The 13,740-nt window shown below is 32.3% G+C and overlaps 2 protein-coding genes across 2 annotated transcripts; one reads left to right on the top strand and one right to left on the bottom strand.

The window, feature by feature from the left end:
• The first annotated feature begins 7,102 nt into the window (after positions 1 to 7,102).
• On the top strand, positions 7,103 to 9,387 carry LOC116125814 (protein LIFEGUARD 4-like). The gene is made up of 4 exons (XM_031411521.1): positions 7,103 to 7,343; positions 7,483 to 7,596; positions 8,915 to 9,072; positions 9,163 to 9,387. Exons 1-4 carry the CDS (start codon positions 7,103 to 7,105, stop codon positions 9,364 to 9,366), a joined length of 717 nt encoding a protein of 238 aa, XP_031267381.1. The 3' UTR covers positions 9,367 to 9,387.
• A 1,597-nt stretch (positions 9,388 to 10,984) lies between these two features.
• On the bottom strand, positions 10,985 to 13,568 carry LOC116125813 (VAN3-binding protein-like). Its single transcript, XM_031411520.1, has 5 exons — positions 13,039 to 13,568; positions 12,707 to 12,949; positions 12,258 to 12,307; positions 11,953 to 12,010; positions 10,985 to 11,758 (listed from the first exon to the last, which is right to left on the bottom strand). The coding sequence occupies exons 1-5, from the start codon at positions 13,538 to 13,540 to the stop codon at positions 11,544 to 11,546; spliced, it is 1,068 nt and encodes a 355-aa protein (XP_031267380.1). The 5' UTR covers positions 13,541 to 13,568; the 3' UTR covers positions 10,985 to 11,543.
• Between the last annotated feature and the right edge of the window lie 172 nt (positions 13,569 to 13,740).

Here is a 13,740-nt window from a genome sequence, read left to right as displayed (position 1 = left end):
AGAAAATTTTATGATTTTAGATTGTTGACAGCCATTATCTTCAGTTATATTTATAAATCACAAGATACTAACGTTCTTTATAGTCATTGTTATGCATGACAAGTTTCCTGTAGAGATGTATTATTGGGTTAAATTTTTGTTTGACTTTAGTATATAAAAAAATTACTTTAAAGCTATTCTTATTCAACCCTATTCTTCCAAAGTGAATTTTAAATTTCACATAAATCCATTGATGAAATTAAATTCTTAAATTTTATAAATTATCTCACAAGTACACTTAATAAATTTTACACAAAATTTATTATCTTTTATTTAATTGAACAAAGAACAAAATAAATAAAATTTGTATATCTTTTATATAGTAGGTATACAAAATATTAAAGTTACCATGAACGATAAACATCAAAATCATCGTTAGTATCTTAAATTATTAACAATTCAAAAGTTTATATTTTGATTCATTACTTAAGGGCACAAACATAATAGTGAAATTAAAATAAAAATGATATTATATTTTACCACGAAAAACTTTGAATATATTCATTCATAAAATTTATATCGTAGCTCTAATTTGAAGAAACTTGTTTTTGTGTTGGTTTAATAACTTGTTCATTACTAAATCTTCTAACTAGATTATGTTTTATGCCCATTGAACATTTTAAACATGTTTCATATCGATTAATCACAGTGGTAAATGAATGAATTATAAATAAATATTTATATTTTAGTGTATGTAATAGCAATACACAATATACTCAGTATTATAATTTCATTTACCATTATATTGTTAAATTTAACTTACTTCTTGTCCCAAAGATATCTTAGAAAGCCCATTAATAATTAAATTTATCTAAAAAAATAATTTCTAAAATATTACAATTTATTCCAAAATTGTTCATCTCTAAGAGTTTTTTCTCCAACTCTACAACATCATTATTGCATCATCCTCTTCAGTAATATTTCATTATTTTTTTCAATTATTTCTTATTATTTTGTTTCATTGTTTTGTTAAACAAGTATTGAAGGTCTAACACTAAGAAAATATACCGACATAACTACTACAATATTACTGACCAAATAAGTTAATTAAACCAAGTTATTGACCTTGGACTATTGTCACAATAAGTTAACTAACCAAGTTGTTAGCCTTGGATTATATTTTTGTCCAAGGTATGATTTTTCAAAGCTGATTAAGGGCTTATATAAGTTAGATATTCGCCTAATTGGTAATACTGTATATTTAAGGTATTATAAATTAATATATCTGAAGTGTTATAAATTTTCATGTAAAAGACAGTTCATACATCATTGTACATACAATTGATTAATAGAAGTATATATATCACATCGAAGTAACATCCGAGTAAAATAGACGTTTAATGTAGAGACAAATGTTTAATATATTTTTCTTTTTCCTTTTTTTAACAATTATAGATCTATCTGGTCGTTGTTCGTTGATGATAGTCAGAGATTTGGTTGTTAACTCAACGGATCTAGTAGAAAATGACCAGATTCGGCCAGTCGTGCACTGTTCCAGCGATAGCGACTGACAATGGTGGTGAAATCCGACCACCAGTCTTGGGTAATTGTTTTCAAGTTCAAGGTTATATATGTTCTAATAATTTTGTATATAAGGATAAAATATTCTATAAATATTTTTGTAAATTGTTTTCAAAACAAGGGCATTATTGTCTAAAAATTTAAATAGTTAAGGGTAAAATTGTAACAAATTTAAGATTGCCAAGTAATCTTAAAATACCTAAGAAAATTATGATATTCAGATTACCTCCTATATAACCAACAATAATTACTATTAATTTTAGAAGATTACCGGAATCTTATATTATTTGACAATCAAACGTGGTAATCTAGTAATATAAAATAACATTATCTCAATATGAGTGGTAACCCCCAACCAAACGCCTCCTTAGTATTAACGAACAAACTATTTATTCGATGGCCGAACGACATCTTCCCACCCAAAGTTTGCTCTAAAGACAATTTCGTATCCAAAAAGTTTGAAAACGACAATTACTCACCAACCTTTAAGATCTGTTAGATAGTCTCTCACCTTACAGTTAAGATTTGTCAGTAAAATCCGTTTACAAAATGATATGGTAAGATCATCAACTCTTTACATTTTGGCATCATCGACCTCTTAGTTGCTCTCTTATGGTAGTCAGTTAGTGCTTCTGTTCTTGAATATCTTGATTATCCCCTTCATATTAATTTCTCAACCACAACTTAAATTTTGTTGTCCCCCGTTGAACAAAAGTATGTTCAATTATGCAAACCTCATGGGAAACAATTTGTAAGTTGTATTCATAGGTTCATTTATAGGATATTCAGATGCTACATATTACGTATGGAAAGTTCCTTTTAAGGTGTTTAAAGTTAAAGTAATACTACACATACATCATTTTTATACAATATTTCTCATACAACATTATGTGGCAAGATATGATTGGCTAATTTAAAGTTAAAATTAAACTGTCACCCAATCATATCTTGCCATATAATGTTATATGGGAAATGTTATATGGGAATGATGTATGTGTAGTATTATTCTTACAGTTATAGACAAGTGGCTCGGCTTGTTGGAAGTTTACATTAATTATACCAAAATTTAAATTTAAATCAATATATTTGATGCCGAAACAATAAAGAGACAGACTAAAACTAAAAGTGATATGAAAAACCACTACCAAATTATATCAAGATTCGAATACTAGATAAACTGAAAACCCACAGGTTTCTCAATACTTCTTCAATGTGTAATAGTTAACTTTTAGGTTACAAAACCTTTATTTATACTAGGAAATGAATAAATCTGTTAATCGAAACAAATCTTAATATGAAAAACACCTAAATAATAAATTGAATTTAATTAGGATATTATAATAAAATAAGAAAACCTAAATATAAGAAAATAATAAGATCCTCTTTTCTAAAGAATATATATATATATAATTGAATACCCCCCTTGGTTGTTTGACATGTGGCACATTTTGGAACTCATAGAATTATTTCATCTTGACACATTGGATTGACAACTGAGATTTGTAGTTTAATGAGTCCAATCAAATTGTTTTATCTTGGCACATGGGGTTTGTATTTATTGCTCCATCTTGACATGTTGGATTTGTATTAATAATGAATAATTAATAAAAATTGTATTAAAAATTAATAATAATACTAAATATATAAATGCATTGTATTGACATTCTAAATGTCTAATCATAATGACACATTAGATTTATGATTGCCATGTGTATAAATTTTATTGGCGATGATATAGATAATATTAATTCTGCATTGGTATTCCAAAGTCTAAATAAATAGACATAAAGATTGGATTATATAGGTGCATTGCATTAGTAGTAAAAATATACCTATTTATTAATAATTATATAGGTACATTGTATTGACATTACAAACTTTTCTTCGTATTTAATTGTGTTGGCATTCGAAATGTCTAAATAAAGGGTTATAAAAGAGGCACATATTCAGTTGTGTATTATCACAATATGTTAGTTGGTGTCAACAATACGTCTAGTTTTTTGTTAATTGTTTATAGGTCATGTTATTTTATGTCAATAATACGTATGTTCTTCATGATTTTGTTAATCGATGATTTTTTATTTATTTATAATTTTGTTGTTGTTTACAGGTCAAATATTCATGAATTGGCATGGGATAAAGGTAGAATGTCTGATTGACATTGTAAAATGAGTTGTTATTTTGATTCGTTCTTCTAAACTGTAAGTATATCTTTTAACTATTTTGATACGAAATTATAAATATATCTCTTAACTATTTTAACGGTTATTATTTGATTGCATGATTGTTTTTGTTCGGTCAATCTATTTGAATGATTAATTGTGTTAGTTTTGCCGAACGGTAAGTATATTCTTTAACAATTTTAATATGAAGATTAATTAACTTTTGTTGATTTCGTTTTTAGGTAATAGTTTTTATACAAATGAATAATTGTTCCTTAACAATCTTAACATGAAGATCGATTAAATTTTGTTATGTTTGTTTTCAAGGAAATGTTCATGTACTGTGGGTATATGTCATATCTATATTAGTAGAAACAGTTCATTTGTGTTGAATATGTTTTCTATAAAAATATTCGTGTATTTTAATTTGTTATATGAATGATTAATTGTTTATGTCCTGCTAGTGTGTGAGTATATATGTTAAATGAATTCATTTTAGCTAATTCCATTTTCCAATTAATATGTGTTATTTGAAATACTTTTTATCACTTCTAATATGATAATCCCTTAAATTTGGGTTAAGTACATTTTATTATCACACGTATTTCGGTTTCCATTGAATAATCAGTGGTAAATTGATCATAACTTGCTCACTAAAAATCCAATTGATAAAATAATTGAATCTTTAGAAACTAGAAAGATAGGGCTTTAATTTGATATATTATATGCTTAATTTAGATAACTGTAGCCCTATTGTCGAACCATTTTTTTCATCATCACACATATTTCGGCTTCTACTAAATAGTCAGTATTAAATTGACCATAACTTGCACAATAAAACTGCAATTGATTAGAGGTTTGAATCTTGAGAAACTAGACAGACAGGGCTTTAATTTTATATATTATACGCTTAATTTAGATAACTGTAGCCCCTCTGTCGAACCACTCTTTTTATCATCACACACATTTTGGTTTTCCCTGTTTCTTGATTTTCGATAAACAGTTAGTAATAAATTAGTCATAACTTGCTCAATGAAAATTTAATTGATGAGCGGTTTGAATCTTTGGAAACTAGAATAATAAGGATTTAATTTGATATATTATACGATGAATTAGGATAACTATAGACCTACTGCTGAACTATTCATTTTATCATCACACACATAATAAAACAAATTCAATTTTAGTGATGGCAAAGGAAAACAAATATTGATACGTAATTTTAATTGTATTTGTTCTATCTTTTTTTGTTAATTTTTGGATTGATTTTGTTGTTTGATTTGAGGGTTTTGTGGGTTTTACAATTATCGTCTTTCTTTAGGATGCTATCATCAAATGTTTTTTTGCTATAAGTGGGGGTCAATTCTAATTGCAGCAAATATTGATACGTCATCCATGGAATTTTTATCCTTCTCATGCTGTTTACTGAAATGCTTACGCTCTCCCAGCTAGTTTCTATCTTCCGCTCCCCTATAAAAGGTAGAATTAATATAAATAAAGTAATGCTACAACCACCGACGATAGTGCACTGAATTTGTGCACTGAAAAGATGTGACAAAATCCTGACCGTTGATGAATATTGTCACGTCATTCGGTGTACTACCATCGGTGGCTGTATTATTTTCCATATAAATATATGATAGCTATCTTAATCCACATAGCTTATACTATTTCTTTCTTTAATAACTGTTTTAATTCTTTAACTAATCTTTAATTTCCTGTTATTTTATTGGAGTTGGGTTTTCTTTTTGTGAATGGATACCTTATAATTGTAATAAAGTTTGTTTGAAATGCAAGAATGTAAGATTAGATTTGAACTACAAATTGAAAAGACAAATTATACACTCTCATTGATATTTAAGAATCAAGAGACATAAATTTCATTAGCATATTTAAGAATCTTTAATTGAGGAAGTTAAAAGTATAACCTTTTCTTCTAAATATAATACTCCTACACCATTATATATATATACTGTAACTATAAGTCTTATGGTTTTTTGTTTTGTTTTATTGTAAAACCCGTGTGTTTGATTTTCTCTTTTAGTATCTATTAGTTTCGGAAATGCAACTCTAACACAATGTTTTGCAACTCGATTTCTAGGTTGGCTCGTCCGACCGATTGGACCTATCAGTCTGACTGATGATGTCAGCATATCCAGCAAGTTTAAAACTTAACAGACATACCCCTAAGAAATTACACATCAGTCCCTATAGGTTTGAAATCTAGCAAACATACAACTGCAATCAAAACTCTAGGAAACCCTAGCTGCCACAACTGCAATCCACCCCAGCCTTTGTCTGGTCGTTTCCGATGCCCACCTGCTTTTCCCAACCCTCCAAACACCACCTAAGCACTTTCCTTGCTCCATTTTCGTTGATTTCTAAAAAAACACCATTCTATTCATTCAATTTCTACAACTTCTCCTTAACATTTGAACCAAAAGATTTATTATTCACTAAAAATTGAAAAGAAGAACACCCCCGAAGAGCAAGACAACCTTAGCAGTGTGTATGTCAATCGAATTGGGATTTTATTTGAAGAATTAGAAGTAGAACTGTAATTGGGATTTTAGGGATTTTGTTTAAAAAGTGAATCGATTTATCTACCGGTCAGGTTGGATCGATGGTTCGTCACTATTAAGTTGGTCCATTGGCGGTTCAATGCGTAGAACCGGGTTTATGTTGCTTTTAGACCGAAGTTGGCCCTAAAACCTGATCGAACCGGTTAGACCAGTCAGTCAAGTCTGGGTTTCAAAAAACTACTCTAATGTAGTGTATTTGACATTTTTTGTAGTAAACATCTGTTGATTTTGAAAATGTCATTCATTCCATGTTCAAATTTGTCAAAAATTTCATCAATTTAACCTCCAAAAAACATATTAACATCTCGAGATTGTCGATAGACTTTAAATGCCTTCAAATTTAAACAGAATAACTTAACAACTTGTCAAAAATGTTGCCAGGGTCAGATTTTCAAAACTAACAGATGCTCGCTACAAAACGGCTAAACACATAGGGTTTAGGGTTATATTTTTGAAACAAGAGGGTGGTTGCTAAAATAAAAAAATTTCAACCAGACGGGAATTCCATCTTTCTAAGTTTCCCCAACAAATAATTAATTTTGTATAATAAACACTAATTAAGGCAATAATTACAATCACATAACATAACGCGATTAAACAATCACTAAACGCTCATTCGCGCGAAATTTGCGTAACCCATTTATCATAACAAACTCAGAAATCTTTTAAAGGAAAATTTTACTTGGCTTTCCCTCAATTTCCAAACACAACTCTTCCTTTCTTTCTTCTTCGTCCGTGAGAAAAAGAGAAAAAGAAGTAAAGATGGTGAAAGGTGACGTAGAAATTGGTAACCAAAACATGGTGAAAGGTGACATAGAAAATGGTAACCAAAACCAGTTGTATCCGGGGATGATGGAGTCGCCACAGATACGCTGGGCCTTTATAAGAAAAGTTTACGCCATTTTATCCGTACAGTTTCTTTTGACTGTTGTGGTTGCTGCGGTTGTCGTCTTTGTCGAACCCATCCCCAACTTCTTCGCTAAAAGTGGGACGCCTGGCCTTGCCGTCTATATTGTCATCCTTATCCTTCCCTTTCTCCGTAAGTTGTTTCATTTTGTTGAAGACCTTCTAGGTCTGTAAAATCAAGGCTCATTTTGATTTGAGAAAATTTGTTACTCTTATGGTGGGTTATTCCGAATATTAATGGGTGATTGACTTGTATTTTGTTTGATGTGCAGTGTTGTGCCCTTTGTACGTTTATCACAAGCATCATCCATGGAATTTTATCCTTCTCATGCTGTTTACAATAAACATTTCGTTTGCTGTGGGACTTTCTTGCGCCTTTACGGAAGGTATTATGGTTATATGTGTGTCTTAATCTTTCTTTGTTCACAGTATTTTATTGCTTTAATATCAGTTTAGTGAACTAATCTTTCTCTTTTGTTTGTATTGCTGTTGGTTTAACAATTGTTGGGTGGGTGATTATTTTGCTTAAGGTCGATAATGTTAGTTTGAATTCTGTTCCTTAGTTAGATTTGGATAACAAAGTTCTTTTGTTATTTTCTAGCATTTTCGCATGAACCAAACAGAACCTATGGTTGCATTGTTTTTATCGAAAAAAATTGTGTTTGTGTGAAATTAGTCCAATTTTTTTTCTAGGTGGAAAGAGATGTTTGATTTTTGAAACTTGGACTGGGTAGATATGATGGATATACTCTGCTCCAGTATTTATTAGAGTGAGATGAGAATGAGACTAAAAGCCTTTATTATCAATCTAACAACTGCAATCCTTTCTCACAAACTGATTTATGCGAGCCTCGTTGTGAATTAGGGGTTTGCTTGGGATCTTTTTTAATCAAATTCCTAGACATTTATTTGAGATCCAGTGTTTAGTTGACTTTTTGATTTACCAAATATTAGCTTATGTAACTCTGAATTGGTCACTGAGCTTCTCATGAAAGGAACCTTTTTTTGTTTTTTTCCTGTAAAAGCACAACAAAACAAAAGTTAGCCATCAGTTATTCTTTAGATTCTCTATCATTCTTTGTGGGAAGATTACATCAACGCTCTTCTTTTAAAATTGCTCTTGATCCTCTGGTGGTTGTGATTTTTACGGCTTTACATGGTTTTTTCTTCATGACTCAGTACAATGATCAATTAAAAGCATAGCATATTAATCAAAAGCCGCCAGATAACATCTCTTGTTTTCTAGGCATGGAAGAGTTTTAGGAAATTTGTGGGCTACATTTTGTTGGTTTAAGTAAAAATTTAAATTGGTAATATAATTGTTTCACAAGGTCTTAAAGTGTGGTGGAAGATGCTTGATTAGTTTATCAAATGAGCAGTTGCTCAAATGTTGTTCATAACATGTTCATTTGTTGCTTAATTTTCTTTGGGTAGGTGTAGTTCATTTAAGACAATCAAGCCATGTTAATTTGTTGAAAAGAATTCTAAGCTAGAGAGCAGATTATTGAGATACAGTTTCAAATACTTAATCAAGAACATTCTCCTTAATGGGCTCATATTCAAGTATGTTCTGTATGATTAAACCTACAGGAGGCAACACATTTAGTCAAAGGTTCTTGATATGCAATGATTAATGTTTAAAATTAGACACTTATTTCTTATTCTGATTTTTGACTAAGCTATGATATTTGGATTCGCCAACAGGGAAAATAGTTTTGCAAGCTGCAATTTTGACCAGTGTTGTGCTTGTTAGCCTTACTCTCTACACTTTCTGGGCTGTGAAAAGAGGCAAGGATTTCAGCTTTCTGGGACCCTTTTTGTTTGCTTCCCTTCTGGTGCTTCTTGTTTTCGCATTCATCCAGGTCTTTGCTACTTACTTCATTTGATTTGCTTGCTTATGCCCTCCCCAGTCTTGAACTTGTATAAAATTGACTAAACTCTTAGTGTGACAGATGGTTTTCCCTCTTGGAAAGCTATCACATGCAATATATGGGGGCTTGGCGTCTCTTATATTCTGTGGCTACATCATCTATGACACAAACAACCTGATCAAGCGTTACACCTACGACGAATATATAATGGCTTCAGTGGCTCTTTATCTTGATGTTGTCAACCTCTTCTTTTCCCTCCTTACCTTATTCAGAGCTACAAACTGACAACCTGATCAAGCGTAACAACTAGACGAATTTGCCATGGCTGCTTAAAACACCACCATTGCGCAGCTCTCGTACATTACTTTCGTAAGTACCTTCTTAACTTCATAACGCTGAAACACAACTTGAGTTCTGTTTTTCATGTTGAACTTAAGTACAAGTATATATCTTTAAGCTTGGAATTGTTGACCACATAGACATAGCATACAAATTCTAGATATGTACTGGTTGCTTCAAGTGTAGGATATTTAGAGCTTAACTCCACAAAATTGATTCTATTTTACTACTAATCTTTACATTGCCGTGATACATTTGATTTTTTTTCTTGTTTTTTGGTTAGATGTTTATTTTAGTTTAATCAGCTTTGATTAGGCGAGTGTAAATAAACTTTGAGAAGTAAATTTGAAAGAAAAGTGGTACAGTCTGTGTTTAAGGATATCCACTAATTACATTCATGGCACTGCCATCAAATTTGAAATAAATCGGTTGGATGATCAGTCTATTTTATCTTATTTATAACTCCATTACTATTGAAAAAGAACTTACTACTTTGTATTAATCCAAAGTTTAAATTAACATTTTGCCTTTATACATGGAGTCACATTGTGAGCAGAGCACAAGATTTGACTGGCAAAATAAGCAGCTTTGCAATTGCAATACAGCAGCTTTACTGATCACTGCTGAAGCATTATTTTCCGTGCTGCAAATAGTTTGAAACTTTCCCTCCTGGATGGCAATTGTTTTCAGAAAATGCTTTTAATGAATTTTAAAATTATGCCATGACATCAAACTTACTGCACCCCATCTCCAAAGCTAACCAATAGGCCAAATTTTCCTATAAGCCTTGAAGACCCAGATCCATATCGTAAGAAAAATGCCCATCTAAATTCTTTTTATGTATGAATGTGAATAGGAAAGGTACATTCCCTCTAGCTCGCAATTAAAGAATTTAGGTATGTGAATCGTTTCAGCTTTACAAAAACTGCACAGTCATGATTACATATTCCTAAGCATTTGCTTTATGCACAGCCTAATCTAGGATTTATGTATAATTATCTCCGCAAAAAAGTTTAATCCATCACTTAATCAAACCGAACAATCATCACAAGGACAGTGTAATGGGTTATACATTAATCAAGTGTTTCAAATTTTATTTTTTTACTTTTATGACCAGGGATGTCCGACCCTTATACACACCTCAATTAATCTCTAAGACATTAGAATTATAAGTCGGATAAAGACCTCTTAAATAACAAACCTAAGAATCTCTATTTAACACATATTCAAAAAAAAAAAATTACTTTTTTAGATGACCCGATCCACCTAGTTCATCTTCTGGATTGTTTGTTTTGACCTTATCTCAATTGAACAGCCTGTGAACAGTTAAAACATCCAGACAAGGTTATGAAACGAATTATTTTAAACAATATCTTCTAAGATTTGATGGGATGAATTTATGGTCCTTCTTTTGTCTGATTAAAAAGTTGTTACTAGATAAATTAGAGTACTGAAAGGTTATAGTTAGAAACCATGACCATGTTTCTTTCATACATTCCCTCTGACAATCAGGATACGGATCTCTACTACTTAAGTTAAATAAAATATTTCACCAAACCAGCTCTTCATCACTTAAATCCAAACAAAACTAATATATAAAGTGGAAGATTACAAATCAAGACAATCATGGTTCCACCATATCGAAAGCCTAAAACAAAGAGCCAAAAAAAATAAATAAAGGACAAAGGCATCAGCCCACAAATTAAAAATACAAAAATAAAAGCACTTAGAATCTGGGTATGTCTTTGTCTTCAATATTTATATTCCTCTCCTCAAAATGGGATTCCTTTCTTGCCTTTTTGACCATCTCAGTCCAAGATACTCCTTTTCTTTCCACAACAATGGCCAGTGTCACATGGTTTTCTTTGCTTTGCTTTGATTCAAAATCACTTTACTCTTTCCAGTTCAAAATAACAACAAAAGCTCAAGATATAATCCCCCCAAATTAAAGTAAAGAGACCCATTTGGACTTCTTCTCTTTAATATTTCAACATTTTTACAATAGAAACACCAAAAGAACAGCCCAGTAGTTTTACTTGAACATATGATATTTTTTGTTTTAAGGGCTATTAGCCCTATTCCCATTATCTAATATACCAAATTTTCCCCATGTAAACAACAGTTTAAACTCTATGTCTATTACTTTTTTCTGAAGCAATAGTGAGGAGCCTTGACACCCCCTGAGTCCATATATCATACTCTCTCTGGTTCTTGCACTCGAATTCTACAACTCCACGCATAACTGTCTTCAACCCAAAGTATCGCCTGTTCTCACCTCCCTCAAGCAAGTGGCGGCCTGCCCATGAGGGCATATCTTTAATCACCTCCAACACAACATCTGTAAAATTCAAAAGAGATACATTAGAGATGAACCCTTTTGATCCTGAAATTCAATAAAGATCAACTAAAGCTAAACCCTTTTGATTTTTTCTACTTTAGTGCCAATCTGCTTTCTCAAATCCCCAAATAGAAGAAGAGCCCACCTCCAATTCTGTTTCACATTATTAGAGAAAGACAAAAGTAATCACTTACTCTTTTTCTTTTTCGTGATGGTCCCAGCAACATGTCTACTCTTCATCTTCAACATAACCTACACCAAAAGAAGGTTCAACAGATTAAAGATAACAAAGAAAGAGGAAAAAGAAGAGACCACAGAACCATTTATTTCATCATGCTCAGATTTTAAACCTTTTGCTGAGAAACTTTTTACACCACAAGGTTCACATTACTAACACTAAAGTTCTATTGATGACCAAATAATTGCAAGATGATATCTTTCAAATGAATATTAAAGAACATGGTTTTTGGCTTTTCGCAATTAACAAGAATCTGCATACCTGGTTCGATCTGTTAATATAGACAGAAACTATTTTCCAGTGAAGATCACCTGCAATAAACGAAAAGAACAATATGATCAAAACCCCATTAACGATCGTACCTCTCATAGCCTTGATCATTTCTACGGAGACAGCTGCTACTTTCAGTAATAAAATTAAATCATTAAGACGAAAACATTTCACATTTCCCATTTCCAGTCATGACTATGATCTCCTAAGAACACACTTACAGTATGATATGCTCACAAAACATGTCAGAATTCACGACATCAAGCTTAAACTGAAAACGCTGTCCATACACAAACATGAGAAACTCAATTTGCAAACAACAAAAAATGAAAACAAAACTGCTCAAACAGAGGATCAAATTCATTGAACAACTTATCCCACAAAAACTTCAATTATATCATGAAATTAAGAAAAAGAATTGATTGGAAACAATTAATTACCTTTACGGGTACGCTTTAGTAGCTCACAACCTCTGGCAAGCAATTCTCTGCTGCAAATACCTAAGAAATTATCTTCAGGAACAAGCTCACCGCTGAAACTACCGTTAGAACTACCATTGTTACTACCACCCCCATTATTGTTATTTCCACCCCCACCCATTCCTTTCTCCACTGGAATCACCGCCGCTATATTCCACACCTCCTTCAACGCACGTGCCTTCAACGTGGCCGCCCCTCTCAAGGCTACACACAATGCCATAAAATCACATTCTTCATCAAATTCGCATTAACAAAAATTCCTAAAATACAATCTAAACAAAAACAAATCATACCCGTGGCCGCTCCAGCAGTTAACGTCATTATATCGCCGGCTGATCTAACGTTAACAGCGGAGCTGACGACAGAAGCCAAATGTTCGCGTTCAGCACCCATGGATTCGGCAGCCTCAACGCATTGCGCAGCGACAAGCGTAGCCGCAGAGGCCACAGCCATATCAGTCTTAGCCATTTGCTCATCTTTTCCGGAGCCCGACGAGGCAGCGGTGGCCGCAGCAATAGCGGCGATAGCTGCCGCAACACCGGCGACAGAAACAGCGGCGTGGAGTTGCGCATTGTGTACACGGGTTTCCTCCTTTTTCTTCTCCCTCCTGTCTTTGAGCCACCGTCCCACAGTCTTCCCACCGCCTGATGTCGCGGCCGGCGTTGCGGAAACGGCGGCTGCGGAAGCGCGGAAGGTGGAGTTGGCAGTGAACGGATGATGGTGGATGTTGTTGCCGGAGGTATTATTATTGGAGCGACAGAACTGCGCAGAGGTAGAACACAACCCGGTGTTCATGGAATTTGGTTAATTTTGGGAATTTACATTTTTTTTTTTTTTTTTTAATTTGCGCTTTGAATTACTGATCTAATTATTTTTGCATGCAACACAAATAAAACAGTCAGTCAAAATTCTAAATTTGAGCATCCTTTATTCAGGAAAAAATATTAAATAATGGTCAAATTTCTATAAATTACAAATAAATTTAGAATCCATAA

This window comes from Pistacia vera, unplaced genomic scaffold (genome assembly GCF_008641045.1).
Source record: "Pistacia vera cultivar Batoury unplaced genomic scaffold, PisVer_v2 Contig1710, whole genome shotgun sequence".
Classification (NCBI taxonomy): Eukaryota; Viridiplantae; Streptophyta; class Magnoliopsida; order Sapindales; family Anacardiaceae; genus Pistacia; species Pistacia vera.
This window is presented reverse-complemented; position numbering and strand designations above follow the sequence as displayed.